Source organism: Galleria mellonella, unplaced genomic scaffold, assembly GCF_026898425.1.
Source record: "Galleria mellonella isolate WM207_F2 unplaced genomic scaffold, CSIRO_AGI_GalMel_v1 utg65, whole genome shotgun sequence".
In the NCBI taxonomy this organism is placed as follows: Eukaryota; Metazoa; Arthropoda; class Insecta; order Lepidoptera; family Pyralidae; genus Galleria; species Galleria mellonella.
The window spans coordinates 8,843,837-8,867,561 of NW_026442138.1; the positions used below are offsets into that span (position 1 = coordinate 8,843,837).

At 30.0% G+C, this 23,725-nt stretch overlaps 3 protein-coding genes and 1 long non-coding RNA gene across 11 annotated transcripts in view; 1 reads left to right on the top strand and 3 right to left on the bottom strand.

The window, feature by feature from the left end:
• The window catches only part of LOC113519620 (transcription factor kayak), a 43,037-nt gene extending 28,725 nt beyond the window's left edge, over positions 1–14,312 (bottom strand). Inside the window, exon 1 of one of the 2 annotated variants that reach the window (XM_026904746.3) lies at positions 13,849–14,312. In XM_026904746.3, the coding sequence (XP_026760547.1) occupies positions 13,849–13,980 (132 nt within the window). In that variant the 5' untranslated portion in view covers positions 13,981–14,312. Of the gene's footprint in view, positions 1–4,961; positions 5,261–13,848 lie in introns of those variants that run through there. The other variant, XM_026904748.3, reaches the window with a different exon arrangement.
• Positions 196–4,954, bottom strand: LOC128201970 (uncharacterized). The gene is made up of 2 exons (XR_008253534.1): positions 2,362–4,954; positions 196–1,090 (listed from the first exon to the last, which is right to left on the bottom strand). It is a non-coding gene; the product is annotated as an uncharacterized LOC128201970 (long non-coding RNA).
• LOC113519807 (transcription factor IIIB 90 kDa subunit) overlaps positions 12,776–23,725 on the top strand; it is a 39,039-nt gene continuing 28,089 nt past the window's right edge. The window contains exons 1-5 of one of the 3 annotated variants that reach the window (XM_052900582.1): positions 12,776–12,794; positions 15,736–15,771; positions 15,844–16,072; positions 17,306–17,530; positions 18,446–18,550. In XM_052900582.1, the coding sequence (XP_052756542.1) occupies positions 15,859–16,072; positions 17,306–17,530; positions 18,446–18,550 (544 nt within the window). In that variant the 5' untranslated portion in view covers positions 12,776–12,794; positions 15,736–15,771; positions 15,844–15,858. Of the gene's footprint in view, positions 12,795–15,592; positions 15,772–15,843; positions 16,073–17,305; positions 17,531–18,445; positions 18,551–23,725 lie in introns of those variants that run through there. The other 2 variants (XM_052900581.1, XM_052900580.1) reach the window with 2 other exon arrangements.
• Positions 18,779–23,725, bottom strand: part of LOC113519611 (BTB/POZ domain-containing protein 6-B) — a 29,997-nt gene continuing 25,050 nt past the window's right edge. For 4 of the 5 annotated variants that reach the window (XM_052900583.1, XM_031913145.2, XM_026904732.3 and 1 more), the window contains exons 3-7: positions 22,621–22,902; positions 20,980–21,127; positions 20,684–20,900; positions 19,645–20,010; positions 18,779–19,568 (exon numbers count right to left, since the gene is read on the bottom strand). In XM_052900583.1, the coding sequence (XP_052756543.1) occupies positions 19,074–19,568; positions 19,645–20,010; positions 20,684–20,900; positions 20,980–21,127; positions 22,621–22,902 (1,508 nt within the window). In that variant the 3' untranslated portion in view covers positions 18,779–19,073. Of the gene's footprint in view, positions 19,569–19,644; positions 20,011–20,683; positions 20,901–20,979; positions 21,128–22,620; positions 22,903–23,176; positions 23,400–23,725 lie in introns of those variants that run through there. The other variant, XM_026904734.3, reaches the window with a different exon arrangement.

The following is a 23,725-nucleotide window of genomic DNA, read 5'->3' on the forward strand; positions in this document are numbered from 1 at the left end:
AAAAAGACCGTGTAAAGAATCCTAATATTTTAAAAGAATTGCGTGCATTTATTTTTAACGAAGACAAAAGCGCGTAGAGAACCAATAGAGCAGCCATAGCTAAAATAGGTCTGTGGCTAAAATTCTATCGCGATTCGTCTTGCTACATTAAGTAGTGATATAGTTTTAATTCTGAAAGGACAGATACACCATTAATTTATTACTGCAATGAGTATTTATTAACAAAACTAGATATCTATAAATGAACATTGTAGATCACAATAGCAATTAATTCTGCACTACTTCAACAAACCCTTTGTCTTTTTAATTTTATCATTTACGTCTACTTCTATAGAATAAACAGGAAGTTCAATTTATATAGAACACAATTTTATAGAATGCATTCATTTGTTAAAAGACTAAACATTATGTTAATATAACGAGAGTTATGTTTCTTTGTAAATGCTCTTTTCCTGTTGATTATATAGGTACATGTCTATTATAAATACATTTATTGTTAAATTGTGGTTATTATAATTATATGTACATTTTCTAACCTAAAATATTATATTGTGTATATTAAACAGTTAATTAATTTAAATTATTGAGAGTAATGTTATGAAGTCTTAATAGTATAATATTTAATAATTTCAATTGTAAATCAATGTTTTATAATCTAATAAAATCAGTAGTTGACCCACTACTAACATTACTTAAATTTAAGTAAAATGACACAACACAAGAACATTTTACATCTAGATACAAATATACAATAATAGTAAACTAAATAGTAACTAATAACTTAGATAATAGTATACTTAGATAAAACAGAGGTTACTATAAGTACAGTGAAAGCGACCAGGGATAATTAATCCATCGTGGGTGGTTACAATTTGACAAAGTAACAACAGTGCATTCGAAATAGTGCCCCCGACAGACAGGTAACAATGTGTTTTCTACAATAAAGATACTACAGCATACCTGTCACATCGAACGTTTAACTTTTTGCCTTTTTTATCAATGCTTGTGGCATTCGTCGAAAGACAAATTGGTTGCCGGTAAAAATAACTTTTAAACGGTCTTTAATAACTTTACTTTGTGTTCTTACTATCTGGAAGTAAAAAGATTGTTGTTAATACCTTTTTGGATACTAAATATGCTTAGATAAGAAACAAACATTTTACCTGTGTGGTAATTTAGGGAAGTTGGTACTCTTACAAAGATATTGTAAAGCAACAAAGGTTAAGGAAACGTACCGAACTAGATAATGGCCCACAGCGGATAACGTCGGTAAATTATCTTCGAGAGAAACAATAAACTAGTCACTTTCGTCTTTATAGTTACGACTGTGCAGCTCTACCTACATAAAGCTCCCCTTACTCAGGTCTAGCTACCATTTTCAAGTGGATGCATTTTCATTTTGCTTATATTTGCTACTAAAACAAGACGGTGGACGCGAAAATCACCACGTTCGCTAACACATGCCTTGTTTATGACGTCATGACAAAGCCACAGGTGTTGCGGCTGCGATTTTTACCTACATCGACGTTTTATATCGGAAGCGACTAACATTCTTGGGATTTCAACCATGATTTATAATTGTATTATAATTTCTCTTAATATATATCTAACTTTACATATTGACTGTAAAAAAAAAACACCTATTTTTTGTCATATGTTCTTATAAATTGTTTACTTCCGACGAGCGACGATGAGTAATTTTATTCTGAGAATGAGCTATTCAAATTAGCTAACACATTTAGAAACGGTATAATATGTCGAACCAGTTTTGCTGGAATTACGCTGAGAACAAATCTAGTACCCACGATAACATTTAAAACACAACCATTTTCTTTGTAAAGTACTACATAAAGTAGTACGTCTCTTCTAATTCCCGTACGAATTAGACTAAATTGTGCACATCCGGCTTGTATTGGCTACATTAGCTAGGTCATTAAATAGGTGTTGGTCAATAGAAACCATCTGCTCGAGTTCACGAGGTCAATCATTGGTATTACTCAGACAGGTCTCTATAAAATTGAGATGGAGAATGACATTGTTGATATTGATAGTGAGACATTCCATATGACATGACATAACACTAATTTATTATTAATCAATCAATCATAACCACTACCTGTAATTTTAATAACTAGTTTAATCCCGCGACTTCGTCCGTGTTCACGGAACCTGTGTCCATGTGCATCTTAAATATGAAGATTCAGCAGTTAAGGCATCAAGAGTTATAAATTGAACACTACAATATTTGTAATATTATTACGGAATGTAATCTTGCTTTCGTGTTACAAAATATATATCTGGACAAAAGCAACAAGAAGTTTTAGTGAATTAATTTTAAAGAAGAACCAGGTAAATCAATACCAATTTTGCAGCGAGGCATTGGGATTCCCCAGAAGATAGTTCTTGGAAGTGCGCAGCGCTGGAGAAATTTCACAAGCGCGATGTAGGTCAAGTCAGCCGGACTTGATGTTTCGCCTCGCAAAGGTTGCGCGTGCGCCGCCGTCGTCGACGGCAACCGACAAATCCGGTTGTGTTATTGCGCAATTGACAGCCTCATTTATCAGATCCTTAAAGATCAGTTGTTCTAGTACCTATGCAATACAATAAATAGGTATCTATAACAAGAACAAAAACTACAATATCGAATTATCCGTATATTATTAGGTATAAGACCATATAAATAATGATGTCCAACATTGTTGAATAGCACTATACCTATTGGTTTAACCCAAGGATTTCATTCATGCATAGGATTAGTAATGTTTTTGAAAGTAAACAACTCTGTGGTTTACTTGTTGACGTCTATATATTGATAACCTTGTTTACATATATTTTTGTATATTATCCTGATTTTTTTAAGTTCGTGAGTGGAAGCACGTCCATGCAGTTTAAACATGTAACTAATTTACAACTGGAATCACGCTTGCGTGACGCATGATCATATGATAAAAAAATGTGCTATCAATGATAACATTTAAATAATGTAGATTGAAGAAATGCGCATATAAGAATGGGACCAAAATAATGCGTTTTGTGTTGAACCCCCAGACTATAACATAAATTTCAATGCTTTAGCCTTTCAGTAACCCAGGGTAGTGGTGTGCTAAATAATGTGTATAAAACATTTTATCAATGAAGTACCTTACAATGGTACAATGAGTTATGTTGCTAATAATACAAACAATTGTTGTCTGTTCATTGTGCGGTCCTGTTCTACCTAAAATAATTTCTTATTACACCAGAACTAAACAAAAGATCTGGTTAAGGCAAGCTTTATGTACTACAATTCTCTCAGATATTGCTAACAAATTCGTTTACTGTGTTTGTAAACGCATTTGTTAAATAACGTAAATTAACAAGAAATCTATCTGAACGAGAAACTTCGAGATCTTTCTGTTTATCTACATGGTAAAATATTGAATACATTTATAATGAATCCATACTATTATTTTTTTTCTACACCAGTCACCGCAGAAAATGCAGGTTTGAACTAGATGTTGACAATTAAACAATTGAGGAAGAATAACAGGTAGCCCATTGTTGGTAATAAAGTAGGTTATATATCTCTTAGCTATGCCTATATAACTGCAAATTTTGTACTCCAAAAAATCAGTAAGTAATTAAACCATACAACTAGACGTAATTGAACTAGGCATTATAATTAGGGCATTAACGTTGAATATCCAAAGATCTGGTAAAAAAAGTTTTTTATCATTTCCAATTTCTGACACTAAAGTTTAAAGATCACATTTAACTATATAAACTAATTACATACTTAAATGTTCAAGTACAAACCAGCTGTACAGGTAATTTGCTATTTTACTAGTGAGTTCGTGGAACTCCAAGCGCTCGAGCGGCGGCGATATGGTAGAGGGGCGACGATGACGTCATAGTATGACGGCATGTTATAGCGCGATCAGTGACGTAACAAATTTAGGTTTTCAAGGAAGATTCCCAAGAAAAGTAACAATTGTAGTAAATTAACAACGGGTATCAAGTAATAAATATATTACGTTGATAAACACAATTGAATATGTTACGATAAAAGTAAAAATATAAGTTTTATTAGCTTTTAAACTTTCACGTTTAATCTGGATAGTTTATAAGAGATAAAAATTAACGTTGTCATGCTAGTAACCCGGTAGAATCATCGAGAAAACCTTAGAATAATTATTATATTTTACTTACTTGATCGCGTTAATATCAACTATTGTTATTTCAGTGATAACGACCTAAAAGCAATGCGCTTGTCAGTAATTTATCATAGTTAATTCATATCGCTACACACATACCTAAGTATTTTAATACCATTGCCAAACAGATTGTAGAGTATTTTACAACGTACAACGCCATCTATCAAACTTAACAATAAATTTAAAATAATTAATACAAATTGTTTATATTTTCACTTTAAAGCAGTAGTCATTTTTTAATTATACTTAGAATTTTTTTTAAATTATTTAATAGATATGTTATTACTTATTTATAGAATTTTATGATAGGTATTGATGATACAAATAGGTATCGTTACGTCAGGTTATGTACACACTTTTAGGACTTGATACTTAAACATTATTATTAATATTCATTAATATAATAAATTTAAAATTTCTACAATTTAGTATTTAGATGCGAATTTGAACATTTTACATAATATTAAAAACAATTGCATTTCCTGTAATAATAATGTAACATACTGCTATTTCGCTCATAAACGAAGAGAAACATATGTATAGGTCAATGTCTATTAATTCTATAAAAAAAAAGTAATTATCTAATGACACCAAAAAGTAATAAAAGTAAACGTAATTTAAATGAATTCTTACGAAATATCGAGAAACTAAGCAACGAAATAGAGAAAGTTATTTACAAACTTTGAACGCGCAAACTACGACACAAAACTTTTTGTGTAACAACTACTTATAAAATTATTAATAAATAGTTATGTGACAAAAACTCACCATTGGCTTGTTATATTCATCTGTTTGGTACTCGAACATGGTAGCGAACATTAGACTGTCGTCTTGCTCGCCGTTCAGGTAGTATGGCACCAACTGAGACATGAAGGCAAGTTTTCACAACAACCGTCCCAAAAATTATTAAAAAGGATCAACAATAAAAGAACACTGGGAAAAAGTTCGCAAAATTCAGGAACCGCTTTACAAATCACTATGATAAGATTGATAAGGGTATGAGTCATACGACGAGTGCTATCAACTATGAGCGAACATACAGCTAGAATGTTTTATATCAGACTGAGTCAGTTAGGTCGCTGATGGCCGGTTTTGTAGGATGGCGGGCAACTGTACCGCGCACGCGCGCAAATACATTCTCGACGACAGAACGTCATATGTCACTAAATATTCCAACAATTTGTCTACTGAGCCAAAACACACAGATACTCGGTGCATTTCTTAACTTTAAATTCCAATGAATCGAAGAATTCTTTCCTTATGACAGTATGAAACAATTTTTGCAATTATGAATTTGTGCTTTGATGTTGCCAAAAATTTCTGGATGATCCACACTTTTTCGTGAGAAAAAAATTGTTTTGATTACCTAAGCAATACAAATGGTAAATAGAAATACACATCTTCGGAAGTTAACAATACCAGATCGCTGCGAATAGACTTTGATAACCGCATCGGTTAGTTAACACAAAAGAAATTGCTATTAACGAAATGAATCATGTTCTATAATATGAGTATAAAAACACGGACATATTGTAATGTAGCTGCTTAATCTGCATATAATACGTTCTTATATCAATAATACACTTAGTTATATTTTAATATATTGATTACATACATGGTGTCGTCAAATGTAATAAGCAATTTAAAATAATAATAGGTAAACAATCATTATTAAACGCACAAGCGTCGTAGAATTTTGCCTTCCATCCAAAGTCTAGATCTTTTATTACAACAATCAAATAAATATCTTTATTTTTGAGTAATTTTCCGTTGTAGCTCCTTATAATTCGTTCTTTTAGGAATTATATATTGCCTTAGGGGGGAAAGAGATTATTAATGGGATCTAACAACTGCCTTAAGAACATTAAAAACATACATATATATTCCTTAAAAATACAATTCGAACCTTTGATCAAATTTTATTCATGGTGTTTAGAATTGTAATTTGTGCAATATGACAGGCAACGAGAACGAGAGACTTGTATATATTCTGTTTTAAAATTTATTAATAATCAGCATTTTTCATTACTCGCCTGCCCGTTTCAGAAGCGAAAACTACTATTGTAAAAATTTACCAATCCCAATGCAAAAATTTTTAAAAGAAACTGGTAAGGTCTTCTTGTCCTGTTTTTTTTTTTAAATGACTAGACATAGGACTTTTTAAAATGCAATTTTTCCTTGATTTTCTATGAATATAAAGAGTTGAGGTTCCATCAGTACAATAATTCCTAAATGTCCTACGTACCACCGTTAATAAATAACATTGTGCTATTTCACATAACTTTAATTAATGAAAAGCCTAAATCCTTTATTACAAATTTTTAGTGTGATCTTAATTAAAAAAAATATTAAAAAATTACATGACGAATAAAGCATCACTGTCTACAATTTAGGTCCGAGTCATCCCAATTGGGTTTAATGGTTTTCCCATTCCCTAACCAAAAAAGTGCTATTTCACATAATCCAATTCGGTAATACTCTAAAATATCAATACGTTTTCCTCCATTAGGTACTCATATTTCCATAAGCAGGATATTGATAGGGACTCATTTTCTAGTAAATGTGACATAACATCAACAGCAACACCAATGACGTCCAAGCACACCTGTAACACGCCGTCTGATACGCTTTAGATAGAAAATACGTACAATATAAGGTGAAGTCACTGATAAATAATAGTTTTTACGTAATTCATATTATTTTCGATAACAAGAAGCGGTATAACAAAAAATAACGACTGACAAACTGATAATCTTATTTATATTATATTTTTCCTTATAATATGTATAGTATGTGTATCTATTTTCCCGCCATTTCTTTTGGGAGGTAAGCAGTTGATACTTAGAATGTTAGTCAAGGTGGTTAAGAGCTTCTTTAGAATTTATATTCTTTATTAAAATTCAGTGCCCAATGAACTGAACAAACTAATTTTCCTTAGTCGGAAATGACTTTTATTTTTTATTCAAAACTAGCGATCGGCCCCAGCTTCGCACGGGTATGCATAAATAGCTTAGTCCACAGGAATGGCGACGCATAATAGGCAACACAGTATACTCTGTTATGTCCATGGTATACTATTCACGTCTATAGGGGATCTCTGATTTTTATTGATGTTTATAGTTGAAATGAATATATACGTTACTCGTTACTAAAATAGCTTTCTATAGAAAAAAATCAAATCTTTTCTCTTTATAATGTATACTAATAGATTATAATCTATTTCGTTTTTATTATAAGCTAAATATAATAATTATATATTTTATTATAATATTATTTTTTTAATTAAGTAATACAATAAAATTATTAGCAGCTTAGAACTTGAGCAAATACCTCTAAAAACAATATAAAAGTAACACACCTATTAAAAATAGTTTAATGATGTAAATACTATTTTTAACCGCATAGGTGCTTCATGAGATCATTTTCTTACGAGTATTTACCGTAAGATCTTCAATTCAATCGTAATTGATAAGACATGGTTTATTGTCATGGTGGATTCTAGACATGATATCATTAATAAAGAATGCCAGTATCTATATTCCAAAAACTTGCAATTCGTAAATTAAGTTTGTACCTATTATTATGTATTTAAAATAATTATTTGGACATACATAATTGATAAATTTTTACTTAACATGTGCTAAGACAAAATTTGCATGCCTTTAGATAAGGCGAAATGTGTAGCTCAGTTACCATTTAAGACCTTTGTACCACATTTCGAGCAAATAAATTATTCTTATTCTTCTTATTCTTACACTTTATGATATTATCTCATTGTAGAAATTCTTTTACAAAATTTTCATTATTAGTTCTCCCTAACCGTTCTTTGTCAATAATTAGAAAATAGTTATCCAACTTAAATTGTACACATTTTTGATGTATACATCATTAACTATACTACAACACCAATAAAATCATAAGGAACAAACTCAGTGCGACCGTTTACCATAATCGTATAAGTACTTAAATAGTTTCTATCATACTTTAAAAAATCATTATTATCTACCCATGTAGAGTTCCGTAATTAATAAAATTTATACAATGATACTTAATAACTCTGTAATTATAAAAACTACAAACGTAATATGATGTAGAATATCAACGGATGAAGAATACAGTGCATTCTGTGATGTTCATATCGCGATCTATAGATGACGGTTATACATTTCATAAGCTTGTGTGGCATATCATAAAAAAATATATAATAATCAACTAACAAACAAAGGGTTCGGAAAAATTCCGAGGAAATAAAAAAACAAACGAGTTGTTGTGCGGTGTTTGCCAATGTCAACAAAGCCGGGATTTTTTTTTCTTATTTTATATTTTATATTCACGTGTCATATTCGTAAATCTAGGTGATCGATAGTATGACAACACGCTTTGTACTTGATAGTGATCGCGGCCGCAACGCGTAGAAATGAGTCCGAGTTCGTGGAAAAAGGGGTCGAACTACTGGAAGCCTTGGCTCGCGTGCCACTTACACCCTTGAACTATACCCTGAACGTGATTCACCTTTTGTTGATTGTTTATCTTGAAAACCACTACATATTATATACCTACATTTTCGTAATTAATTACAAAGAAATTTGTTTCTAAATTGTACATTAATACTATGCCTGTTAACAAGCTTTTCTGTACATTAAAATGATAGCAAACAACAAATTCGGTGATATTTTTAATAGGTGATAATAGAATACTAGCCCCGCTTAACGGTATACACTGGCGGAGTACCAGTGTGGGAAGATAGGTGAGAATGAAAAGGTAGCTCGGTTAACCCATCGTGATGAATTGACTCGGTATTAAGCACGATGGTTTCAAGGGGAAACGGGTAAGTCAGCGACAGATAATATTGCTAGCAATGGGGTTGGTACAATTCGAGTAGGTTAGGTCACATATTGCACTGCTAATTCACATGTTTCTATCATCAAGCAGCTTCGTTCTATACTGTGATACGATACGAAGACTCAAGATGCGATATAATACATAATCTTCCGTAACCGGTAAGCAAGAGAAAGCTGTTCTTTAAGTCCTTCTGCGGGTTTGGAGTCTGCACTCCTTACCCCATTACCCCCAGTAAAAAATTCTAAAAAACAATAAACAATTTTTGTATTTTTATTAAAGAAATTTTTATTGAGTTTTGTTTTTATGCTATAATCTACCAATTCTGAGATTCTTTCATACTGTAACATTACAGGTAGTATTCTAAATTTGTTTTACAATCTTTTAATTTTTGAATAAATATATGCATCCAGTTTGTAAGAACAAGGTTGGTAAGGCTTTTCAGTTCTTATCTGCAAGTAAACACTTATTAAATTCAACGAATAGTAGATTAACGCAGGAAGTTAACGTTAAGGTGGAGATTCCCAAAAATAAAGAGGAAACTTTTTTAAAATAAAATCAAATATAAATAATATTTGTATAATATATGTGTATGTGAATCTAAACCTTAATTTGACAATAGAATGATTTACAAAAACCAATAACAATCTAGATAGGATTTTTTTACATCCCCGAATAAAAAAGAACATTAAAATGTGTGAATAATTATTAATAATTGTCACAATTAATATAGGACCAAAATAATAGTAAACCCTATATTGCAAAATGAATGATCAATTCTTAGAATTGATCAATTATTTTGCAATATTAGAATTGGCGACATAATCACGTTTAATAATTACAAAAAATTACAGGCAAAAATAACATAGCCACAAAAAATATATACAATTTTAGAACTTCCCCTTTTTGTGACATGAAGTTAAAATTATTGATGTCATTTCATAGTTATATCTAATTACCTTAAATATACCTATCTTATAGGTATTCGCTAATTATGTCAATTGTTCATACATGTATATGAGTTTCTGTACCGTTTAATTATTTACGTACCTAGATACATATCTAATATAAACGCGCACATGCGCGTTTATATTCGTATTATCATTTTAAATTGATTGCGCATATCACTTCAAGTCAATATGAAATATCAGAAATAAAACGGCATTGTTTTTTTTCCCATACAATCAAGTCAAGATGGCCGTGAGGCTCTTCAAAAGTATTAACTCTTCATTTATTCTATTTAGTTAATATGTATTATTTACTCCAAACTAAAATATATCTCTCTTTAGATCTTTCTCTTATACATATAGTTTTTGTCCAATATATGTTTTAGCTGATATGTGGCTGTAGGATCCACATTTGCCTGATCAGCTAGTATTTTTAGAAAAAAGATAATTAAATCATGTAAATATATACAAAATTCCCACGGAAACGGGTTCTACGCGAAGAAAAATCCATTTGTAGAATATACATGTACACAAACTGGTATTCATGGGGGGAAAAAATTATCAGTAATAAAGACACCTGCCCTCATTAGAAGCAATATTAATATTTTTGTCCCGCGGTTCTACCTGGAAACCGGCGTGGTTAATTCCTAGTAAATTTGCCGCTGGATCAACTAATCTAACTTCATTCTCATTTCATCATTCTCACTATCCTTCATTGTTATCCAACTAACATAAACGAAGTTACCTTATAATTCCATTTTCTGTAAATAGTATAAAACAAGATCGTTGTCGAAATCTTTTTCTCTGCTTACTTCTTAAAAATATCAATAATCCCTACTCTTAAAAAAATATTTTCTAATAAGCGGTTTTTGAACCCGCACCTTCTTATTGCTTCACCAAACAACTCATACATATATATTATTGTTGTGTTACTTATTTATTGGTCGGCGCGTGGGCCCACGACCGCGAGTTTTCCTCGAACCAATGACGTCAGCGTTGACCGCGACTGCCGCCACTTCAAGCCGTTTTCCTGCTTTAAATTCGTGTTAAGCCAGCAATGTGCTCTGTTTTTTACACAATTTTATTGTAGTTTAATTATATTATTAAGAAACGATCTACAGAATTTACCAGAAGAGACGTCGCCCAAAAGTCGTCTATGTTTTAAAATTTATGAAATCAATGACAACCGTACATAACAGCGCTGGCGGAGTCGTAATTGCATTTTAATTAGTAGATTTACAATGGCAATAGGTGAGAATAAAATTCAAATAAAACATTATTAAGTATACCTAATGAACATATCATAATGACCATGATAAAAAGTAGCCTATGTTCTTTGCCAACCCATATAGTATGTGTATATGACATAAAAAAATTTATAGTGAAAGGTTAAGGCGCTAAGAGGTAACAAAGACATAAACTCAAACATTTATAATAATAGTATAAATAGATATTTTTACCATAATAATAAAGAGATACCAATTATACAATATTGTTTATATTTTTTTAAATAACAAAATGTACAATCTTATTTATATGATTGTTTGCTATCAGTCTTGATAACCCTATTGCTTTATACACAATAACAATCTACCAATAACTATAACTTGGAAAACCAAGAAAAGTCAGGTGTCTTTTTTACTTAGGTAACTGTCTTATAAAATATCATTGACTCATAATGGCTTCAAAAGTTGGAATTTAATGAATAGACTATGCAACAGAGCACATCATATATAATATCAATACTTGAATAAATTTTGCTTACATTTGCAAAATAAAATTATAAACAATGGGTAATCATTTAGTCAATCCGTGACTACAGAATACCACTTGCTTCTGTCCAAACCCATGATAATTAGGAAAAATAATATCCTCTGTTAATTTAGGATATGATTTATCTGTGCACCAGATTTCATGTAAATTTGTTCATCTCTATTTAGTAAATACCTAACAAACATCCAAAGATTGTTTATACTTTTAAAAATAAGCATATTTACTAAGGACAATTTAAATAATAAATTAAAACAGCTGTAAAATCGATTCATTAATTAATTTTCTATAATACCATGGGATATATTACATAGTGTCATCTAATCCCAAACTAAATATCTGATAGACATTGATAAATACTTTATTGTAAATGTCATAAATAAAAATGTTTATATTTTCTGTGGATTGTACCCATAACCATCAGAAGCAGGATGGTATTATTACATAAATCTTATTAATTACACCACCTAGATCATTATAAATACATACAAACATACAAAAAATATCCATTTTAACATAAGTCTATATGAAAAAGGAAAAATAAATAATTTATATATTTTGTTATAGTACCTTGCATTACACAGGTATATTATACATATTGTATTGTCCTCACTAATATTATAAATGTGAAAGTGAGTTTGCTTGTTTTTTTGTTGTTATCTCTTAGTGCTTTAAAGGGCCACATATTATAGATTTTATATATTATAGGATAATAGGATGGAGAAAAATATAGAATACTTTTTTATCCGAGTCAGTGAACATAACTATGAACTAGGACATGCTATTTCATATTTTAACATTATTTCTAAAAAATACTGTATTATGCCTATTCATCTTATCAAATGACATAAGTTTATGATATATTTTAATAATAATGACTAATACATACTTATGAAATAATCTTATCATAAAATAACTCATCTATTATAAACAAGCTAATCTTTTTTACTTTAACAGCCAAGTCATTATTTGCTTATTTGTTTAACATTTTTTATAATATTTAAAGTATAATCCATTGGACAATTTGCTTCAATATATTAAACAGGTAAAAAATTTTTTTTATTTCACTTTCCTCAATGTGGGTTATTAAACAGGAAAGGAAATTGAAATGTTTCCTCTATTTCACTTTCCTCGACACTTGTATGCATTTAAAAATTGGAATTCTGACTTTCTATTCATATGTTATTCTGTCGGAATGTCACATTTTACAATGCTATTGAGTACTAAATACTATGGTACTTAATGTGGTACAGTACTTTATTACCACTAGATGACATTATATGTAGAAATTTTATCAAATATATACATATATACTATACATACAATGGAAATGATTATAAAAAAAAATAAAAATATTTTTTTAAAATATTGTGATAAAATTTCTTGGTAAAAAGCACTTTTTTACGAAAATATCTAAATATGGACTCAATTATATAAATATAATGTGTAAAAACTTTATACATAGAGGGATAAAAATAAAACAATGATAAACATATAAATTAATAACAATAATAATATAACATCAATAAAAGATTGCCATTCCCGGTCTCTTTGAATATTCTACAACATACAATTCGCATTTTCCTGTTTTTATTTATAATTGCATTTATTGTAGGATAATTATATTCATCCAAAAAAAATCTATTAAAATACTACTGCTGAACATGAGTTCATCAATTTAATTTAGATAAAATTTATCCTAATAATATGATAAATTAAATATGGATGCTTGAGAAAAGATGTTTAGATATTAATATTAGACTATACATTGGATAGGTTACTTTTATCCTAATACGGACAAAATCACCGGTGGTAGTATAAAACTTAGTGTACATGTATACTATAACCTATAAAAAAAGTAAGATACTTTTTATCCTAATTTACTCAGACTGTATGTGTAAATTGCGAGATACAGCTAGATAATATAAATAGAATATTTAGTAACTTTAGATTTTATATTATTAATTATATGATACCTATTAAATATTTGATATATTTAATAGGTATCATATATATAATAGCATTGAATTTTATCAAGGTCATAAATAAAAACAACATATTCTTCCCTTAGATAGGAAACTAGGATTACAGGTACTTACTGTAAGTAAAGACCTGGAAGTAGGCACCGAAGATATGAAATCATTTGTAGAGGATCCTTGCGAAGATTGACTATCGCAAGAGAAATCTGAATGGTTAGATTGGCTGTCACTAACTTCTAGCTTCATCGTCATCAGTTCGATTTGTTTTTATCACAAAACTAAAAAAATATCCAGCACACAAAAACTGATTTACGTAATTGTTCGAACTTTATTAATATTAGAAATGTTTGTAACTACTTTATATAAACAGTTCTGTATAGAAAAACTTTATCAAATTTATATTGGAATATTTCAGACACTACGTCTAATCTGACAGTTCCCAAATGACAGCAAAGAAATAAAAATACTAAAAATTTCTCAAGAGATTAACCACGAACGAGAACACAACAATGATGACTCATCACATCACTGAATTGCTATGTGTGTACACATAACACGATGACGTCGTCCTCTCTTTGGGGATGCCCGTCTCATGAGTTTTTTTAATGTACAAAATAGCCTAACCGCCTTTCGTCAGTTTCGACGTATATACTTTTTTGTTATTAAGCCCTCTACTTCAAGCTATACAAAATTGAAGGGTGATCTCAACATCTATATTCAGACTATGGCGTGATAATCTACCAATCATAAGTAATTCTGACTATGACGTCATAAGTGTTGCTGACCCTGGCAGATGTAGAACGGATTTTTGATGAAAGTTATAAACATTGAGATTGGCAAGTATGACATGATAAATAGTGGTAACTAGCAAAAAGACAAGGTTTACAAAAATATACACAAAATAAATTTATCTAAATCTTGTAAAATCGAAACACAGAAAACTTACCTATCTAAACCAGAAAATTATCAACTTCGGTACGGAAAAGTAAATTAAATACTAAGTGAAAAGTAAATTAAGAAAGAACTATTTTTCATAAAATTTTTACAAAATGAAAGTGATATTATGATATCGACAAGTTGCGGCCTTCTAAATTTACCTAACATTTACTTAATAAATATCTACAAACTGCGGTCCTAACATTTACTTAATAAATATCTACAAAGTGCGGTCTTTATTGTTGAAAAGTACCTACAAACTATTTATAAACTAAGAAGCATTAATATATTGGGTACTTATAATTTAAGTGCAGATTTATCGCACAGTTACCTCAAAAATTTTGTTCCATAGTTACCTAAGCCTTTTTTATGCGCTATAAATTACCCACCAAATTTACCTATAATGAAAATAAATCCCTGGTACACATAAAATACCTACTCAGATTTCTATAGGCACTTTAAAATAACTAAATTGTGAATTAATAATATTATTTTAATTAATAATTTGCCTATTTTTTTGGAATTACATTGAAAAAGAATTCTTTGTGCATAGATAAAGAATATAAGAAATTGACATACTTTGTTTATGCTCATAATCATATAAATTAAAAATAATACCGCTTTCTGTATTTCGAAAATACTAGAGCTCATTAAGGCATCTCTCTCATATTTCTCTAAACCTATTTTTTGATCAAATCTTTAATTTGATAATTTCGCGATATTATTTTATGTACCATCATAATCTAAAATTATAAAATTGTTGAATTGAATTTATTATAAATTTAGTTTATAATGATCCTTACTAAGATTTCACTGAGAAGATAGATTTATAGTAAAAACATTATACTAAATTTATTACTTAAAAAATGGCGCCTCTGAATCTACTGCACTATCTATATAATATTAATCTTTGTCTATAATTGAAACAAATATCAACGTTAATATGTCAAATTGATAGTATGAATGTGAATGACAGTTCAACTAAGTCACAAAAATGTTTGTAGGTATTTTTTACATGTGATATTATAATATTTTTTTAAACTGACAATAAATAAAATTGGTTTTTTGCAGTTTCCGTGTCTGTAAATTTAATGTCCTATAATTCTGGTAAGTAAAATATTAAAGTAGGAATGTTATTAAATTTTACTAGATAAAGGCATTTAACTCTAATATTTCCAGATGAAGGCCTAAACCATGTCAGGCAAAAAATGTAAACACTGTGGATCTTCAGAGATTGAAGTAGATCCAGCCCGAGGTGATGCAGTATGTACAAGTTGTGGTACAGTGTTAGAGGACAATATAATCGTTGCCGAAGTTGAATTTCAAGAGAACGCTCATGGTGGTGCATCGGCGATTGGACAATTTGTATCGGCTGAATCCAAAGGTGGTGCAACTGGATTTGGACGAGGTTGGTTCGCAATACGATTCTATTTTAAGAGACAAGTTTTAATTCCATAGTTTTATAGATATTTGTCATGTTTACCCAAATTAATAACCCATATGTATCACTGTATGAAAAATAATAATGATTGAATATTGATAATTTCTGTATACTATTATGTAGACACTGGAATTTAACACAAAATTTGTTTTATTATATTATATTTCATTTATAACAATCCTATGTAATGAGTTTTCTTTATGTTAATCTCTGAAGTCAGATACCTGATTTTAATAAAGTTTTGTATTTTTTTGTGAGAGTTAAGATAATTCTTATTACAGTAAAAAAAGTGAACCTAGTAAATGGCCGTAGGAGGCAAAACAATATTTGCCAGGTCAGCTAGTTTTTTTATATATATAAATTAACATATATGTCAATTAAGTGCATTTAGAACCATTATTGTGGTTTCTGTAGACTTATTATGCTTATTCCTCCGGGACTATGTATGTATATGTAGAATGTATGGCATCCCAGATAAATTTCTGTGATTTTTTATAAGCTTGTTTGTTAATTTGGTTTATATGATGAAACTAAATAAAGAAATATAAAACTATGAAACTAAATAAATAAAGAAATATAAAACTGGAAAAGGTAGTTTTTATGTCATAGACTTATGTATATTACTGCTGTGTGACTTGAATTGGATAACTGTAACAGTAGTTTTTATACTGTAGTGTAATATAAATAAAAATAGGTAAAACAAACCCAGTTGGTATCTTACGATTAGCAACTTTAATTACACAATTTATTGTTATGGAATTGAATTAGTTTTGAATATATATTAGATTAGATTAATAACAATGTTATTTGTTATAAATCTAAACTAATATTATAAAGAAATCTAAACTAATGGTATATTTTATAAAGGGATTGATTTTTCTGCCTGAAAAAAGAAGGTTAACTCTATCAGTTTGAAAAATGATAAATTATATTAAATTATACTTACAGTTTGGGCCTATAGGAATTTTATCAAAATCAGTTTAGGAGTTTAGTTTTTAAATCAAAATAACTAGTTATATTACAATTAAAGTTTTTTTTTTTTTTGTAATACAGAATCTTATATAATTGTATATTTGTAATACACTCAAAAGTACATAATCAATTTTAAAAATACTACATTACTATACTACATTATCAGTGAGTAAAACAGGTCATATGTTATCGAAGAAAAAACTATGCTAATCCAATTGTATTTTTTAGCATTCAATGCAGGCATTGGGCAAGAATCCAGAGAATTAACTTTAAGAAAAGCAAGAGAGGGCATAACAACATTGTGTCAGCAATTACGTCTAAACCAACAATGTATAGACATTGCATGTAACTTCTTCAAAATGGCACTTACTCGACATCTCACTATTGGACGACCAGCGACACACACACAAGCAGCTTGTGTATATATGACTTGTAGAACAGAGAGAACTGATCGTATCCTTTTAAAAATATTGTTCTTAAATATAATCAGATAGTCTTGTATGTCATATAAATATCCATATACATAACTTTATCCGTCATAATCTTGCAAAGTCTTTAGTTCCCAAGAATATTTATATGTTTATTCTATGAAGTTCAATGAGCTATACTTGTCTATAGAGTTATCAAATTTTATCAAGTGGACAACCAGCTTATTTGAAGTTGCATAAAAAAAATCACTTATATCTATATTTTTTTTAATTATCACTTTTATAGTGTTTTTTTATCTCATCATCTCATAACAGTAGTGTTTAGAAATAATTGTATTACTGGGAATAGCATCTTAATTGTATAAACCATAATTCATTGATATTACACACCTTTACACATTACTATGAATATCATAAATACTGTAGTTTCAATTTGAATGAATGAATGATTATACTTTATTTGCATTATACAATATAGGAAATAAGCAAGGCAATTTACAAACAACGATACAATTGTATAAGTACAGTAGGGCGGTCTTATTGCTGAGAGCAATTAGACTATATTTATACGACTATATTTCTGAACGGTTTTATGCCTAGTAATTTAGTTTTATATCTGGTGGGTTCTATTAGTCTTTTTTTTTTTTTAAATATATATATTTTAACATTTCCATGGCATTAAAAAATTATAAATGATCATAAATCTAAAGTCAGTAGACAGGTAAGTAATAAAGTTTGAAATTAAATTTTACCAAATTTTAAAGGATTTTAAATGAGCCAATCTGAGATTTTGTAATTAATTAATCAGTTTCTAAGTTGACGGGTAAACCTCACCCCTCTATACTAAAATGTGGTCCAGGAAATGTGTTCAGTTTGGACCTCCTATTTGTTTCTAATTGTTATTACTTTTATTTATTAATTCCTTAATACACTAAGTCAGATCTTTTGATAGATATTAGTGATGCTCTACAAATATGTTGCTACCAACTAGGCCGCACCTACTTCAGATTATCGCGGGCGCTCTGCATTGTAATACCTCCAACAGGTAAGAACAGAACTGATTATAATATGCTAAGTAAACTGTATATATGAATTGTAAAAGATATTTAGTGCTAAATTTCAGTCAACCATTATGTTACAGTGTGGTCAACCAATAGAAAGTTCAAGAATTGGAATTTTCTTTCGATTTGTTAAACCTTGTCTTAATTTTGTATAATTAAGTGATTTATATTTTTTATAATCTGTGTAGTATTGTCGAAATAATATAAAGACATGTGGGGTATTTTGAGTTTATTGTAATGATTTATGGATTCAATTAAATCTATATTTCTAGAGAGCTTTACAACACCCATATCACAATCTTAAGGTTCTCTTAAAGCCTATTCAAGTTCAACAATATACACAAGAACTCTTACATATTTTCAACAAAACAATTTTAACATTTGGGAATGGTTAAGTATAAATATATGAATTGAACCTTTGTGAGAGTATAATTGAGCGTTCTAATTAAATTTTTCCACCTTGCATTACACAGAGTAATAATTGATAGGGCGCGTTCTTCCCAATTGTCAGTCCTCAGTTGTATTCGAGTTAGTCATTGTGGTATTCACTGTTGGGCCATAATAAATTAGTTCTGGTATTTGACCTCCTTGAACACCTGTACCATTAGTACTCTCGGATGAACAGTGAAATTGGAAAGTTACTGTACCCATATACACTTCACTGAGTCCTTCCTGTCCAAAATAACTTAGTTCACTTCCATCTAATATTGCTGAAGCTGTATAATATGTTTCAGGCTCTATTTGTATCGGGTTCTCAAAATATACATGAAAGGTATTACTTGAACCATCTGAGAAAAATTTTGTGTTATTTTCGGCCAATACTCTTCCTAGGCGCTTCAATTCAATTTTAACATTATAATCTGCTGCTCCATTTGAAGATCCATATAATCCAAAACCAACAACAAATATTCTCTTGTCTACACAAAATTGTATAGAATCACATCGACCACGGTATCTCCACTGGTTACTTCTGTATGCACATGATTGAAATCTGTGACAGATCTGAAAATAAAATATACACTGTTATTACTTTCATAAAGAATGGGTAACTATTATAAAATAAAATATTATATATTACCTGAGCTTTTAATCCAGCTCTTGCTTTGATTGGATATGACAGTTGTGGTTTGCTAGATGCAGTAAAATGCAAAAATATGTCGATAGTTTCCTGCGGCGTCAAAATCCCAAGTTGTGCTGCACTATTTGCAAACTCTTCTAATGTCATAGTTGGAAATCTTATGAGGTATATGGCACTACCAAGCATAGCTCTCTTGTTTATTGGCGTCGGTTCGATTTCCCTTCGGCCACATTCTGCATTTGCCCATGCTAATGCAGCTTCAAATAAATTTATTTCCTTGCAGTTTAGTGTTTCGCGTGCTAATACTGATTCTAAAGTAGACACATCAATGTCTACAAATCCTTCAGAATTTAGGGCCATCTCAGCCTACAATGAAATAATAAGTTTTAGGTATAGGTATATTGAAACTGCAATACAATTTGTTTAATAATTTATTCAGATTTCTATGTGAAATTACAAAATATTACATGTAATAATCACTTGTATAACACTAACACTAAACATGCAAACAACATTAAACTGTATTGCAGTTATTCTAGATATGTCTAGGCATATTGACTAGAGATACAAATAGTGGATATTATTGTTGGAATGTAATGGTAGAGTGTGATTTTGTACAATTTTACTAAATAAATTCTCCTTCTTATTCTTAACCTAAATCACAACCGAAAATTACAAAAGTCTATATAATTGTGGCACAAGTAACTTATGATATGGTGAGAATTTTATCTATCATTATGTAATAATACTAGGACAGTGCCAGAATTTGAGTATCTAAAGGAAAGCTAATTTGTAATTAACCTAAAGATGTTATAATTATTAAAAATAATTTATATACATCTGTGTTTAGGAATATCTTAAAAGCTATTAATTAATATTAACTAATTATTAATTATTGCAAATTGCTGGTAAGATTTTCAATACTTTCTGGACTCGAGTAGTTCTGACTTGAAGTGTCTGACAGCTCCATTAGTAGGCTACTGTATGAAGTAGATGGTTCTAAGCAGAGTGTGGCTAAGTTTTCAGTTGACTCACATACCTGAGCATCTATCACTTCCCAGCATCTCTGCATCAATTCTGGTTCCTCAAATAATCGTGACTGGCTAAGAAGTAGACATGCATTTTTTGCTGTTAGACTAGTTTCCAAGTAACTGACACAAGCTCTTGCTAAGTATGGTACAATGTATTTCTTTGCAACATACAGTGTTGATAAAACTGTGTCTGCTTCTAATTGTATTTCATCACAGTATACATATCTGAAAAATATATAGGTGATTATAGTAGTATACTCTTAAAGAATATGTATAGGAAGGTATGGTCTTTGTTGAGACTTACTTGAGTAATGTTAAGAATGCTGATGGTTCAACATCAGGCACTTCTATTTCTTGCTTGCACTCTGCAAGTCCTCCATAAAACATAGCATAAAACACAGAGCTAGCTGTCGCTAATACATACTTGTGTGCAGGTATTACTTGTATGTTCCCTGGAAGTAAAGTGAAATTCATATATAAATGTTATAATAAAGTTAAATGTAAAATGTACAGTTGAGCAAATTTTTTTTATGTGTGATAATGGAATGTTTAACATGCCTGTATTATCAGTATATATAGGCAGGGCTCCAGCGAGAGATAAAATCATCATCAGCCGTTAACTGTGAACATAGGCATTCCCTATAAGGAGGGTTATATGAGTAGTTGCTATGCTTGGCAGTTGGATTGATAACCACAGTTAGACCTTTGGTGATGTTTTAACAGGGATGTGCTGCCCATCCTTCAACCACTAAGTACCTTTAGTCACCTTTTATGATATCCACAGAAAGGATGGCCTGTTCTATGCAATACATGGCAAGAGATGATAGGTAAAAATGAAAGTAGGCTACTTAGGCCATTGTGACAAATTCTATGAGAATTAACCAAGATGATTTCCATCAGTCTAGTTCAGTTGAGCAATGTTATCAACTATTTGGTAAAATATGTATACAGAACAGGAATGAATTGTTAGTAATGTAGACTACCCATCTCATTGCTAGCAATATACCCTGTCGAGTCGACCTACATGTGGTCCCCTCTGGAAATCATTGTGCTGAATTCCAGGTGTATTCCTGCGTATTCATGACCTGCCTTTTCACTATCATCTATCATTTCTCACTGGAGTTCCGCTAATGTATACCGTTACTGCAGATGAAGTTACCATTACATTATCATCCATTAAAAAAATGATACAAAATCTTTTTATGTTATTGGTGATTTCTCATAATATGTTCTGTTAATGCAATCTAAAATTTTTATGTAAGGTTAATGTGTAATTTTCACTTTGAATTTCATAATGTAAATTATATATTGCACCTGGATGCTGAAGTTTGTTAAAACTGACTCTTGACAAATTGATTATCCTTATGACAGATAATAGTAAATATCACCTATGAATAGTGCTATTATAATATACTATCCCATCATATTACCCCAAATAATTCATGGAAATTTTAAGTACTTACAATCTTTTTTTACAAAATTATATATAAGCACAGACAGTTATTATTATAACAATGATATAAATATTATTTAAATATATTGTAGTAATATCCGTCCACATTTATATATATATATATATATATAAATGTGGACGGATATTACTACAATATATTTAAATAATATTTATATCATTGTATATATATATATATATATATATATATATATATATATATATATACACATTTAGTAAGCACTAAAAAAAATGAATCAAATTATGGTTAAGCTCATTTTCCTGAACATAACCATAATTTATTTCATATTTTTCATAAAAATTCAATCATGCAACAAATTCTTATAATTTTTGCATATAAAGTTGACATTTTTCTATAGTAAAAAAATATCCCACACTAAATTTCACCAAAATCTGTCCAATAGTTTATATAAATATACATAGACAGTTTAATTATTTGGATAAATAAATATAAATCACAATATAAATGCTTACCTGGACTACCTACAATGAACTTGATATCAGACATTAATTGGTTATTAAACATAGCTGCATTCCTTTCTCTGACAGTATGTTTGGTAGCTTGCCAATTAGGGTCAAGGGTGGCTGTGCCTGGGGGAGGCACTGGAGAAGCTGTAGGTAAAGGCGTGGAACTTGTTGATCCACTTGGTGATGGTGGTCCACTGTAGCATTGTGATACCTGTGTGCCTGTCTCACGCTGAGATATCGTGTGTGGTGGGGACAGTGATAAACCTCCACCATTATTAATGGTTTCCGCTGTAAATAAAAAGCATTCATGATATCACTAATTGTAGGTTCATTATTTGTTTAAGCATTATAAACAATCTCAACATTACTACATACATTTTACAATATTGTTTTTAATTATGTCAGTTATATGATTCGACACTTCATGTGATAACATAAAGTGGGGATATTTTGTAGGATTTTTCTTAAAAACTCATAAATGACCTCAATTACGTCGCAAAATTATATTTAGGAATACGAAGTTCTTTAGGAAAATCAATATTTACAAAGCGACATTTCTCACCGTTCATCCATGTATTTGTTTGAGCCACTGACATACTATCTCTACTTTCTTGCAATCTTTTAGGCGGTTTAGAAACAATTCTTGAACACAAATTCGACATTATGAATACTGACTTTGTAAATTATAGTTAATTTTAAACCAACATTTGGGTCACAATTTAAACACCGATGTCAGCCATCTTGATTTGTTCTTTGTTTGTGGCGGGCGAAGCGAGCGAATTGACGTTCGAGAAAAAGAAGGGGGAAATGAAATGTCATACGTTCGGAAACGGTCACAGAAAATTTATAGATTATGAATCGAAAATTATTTGTTTACAATTAAAATCAAAAGTAAATCGCATTAGGTAGTATATTAACTAGATAAAAGACTTTTTGCGTATCTTTTAGAAAATATTTTAACGGGGGTTGTCTTCTATATTATTTACACTAATGGTGGACAACATACGTCGATGTATTAAAAACACTTGATGTATTATAAAAATGTATCAAATTCAACTAATATATCATTGATGCTGTGATATAATCGATTTATCTATGTTTTTCTTTCGAT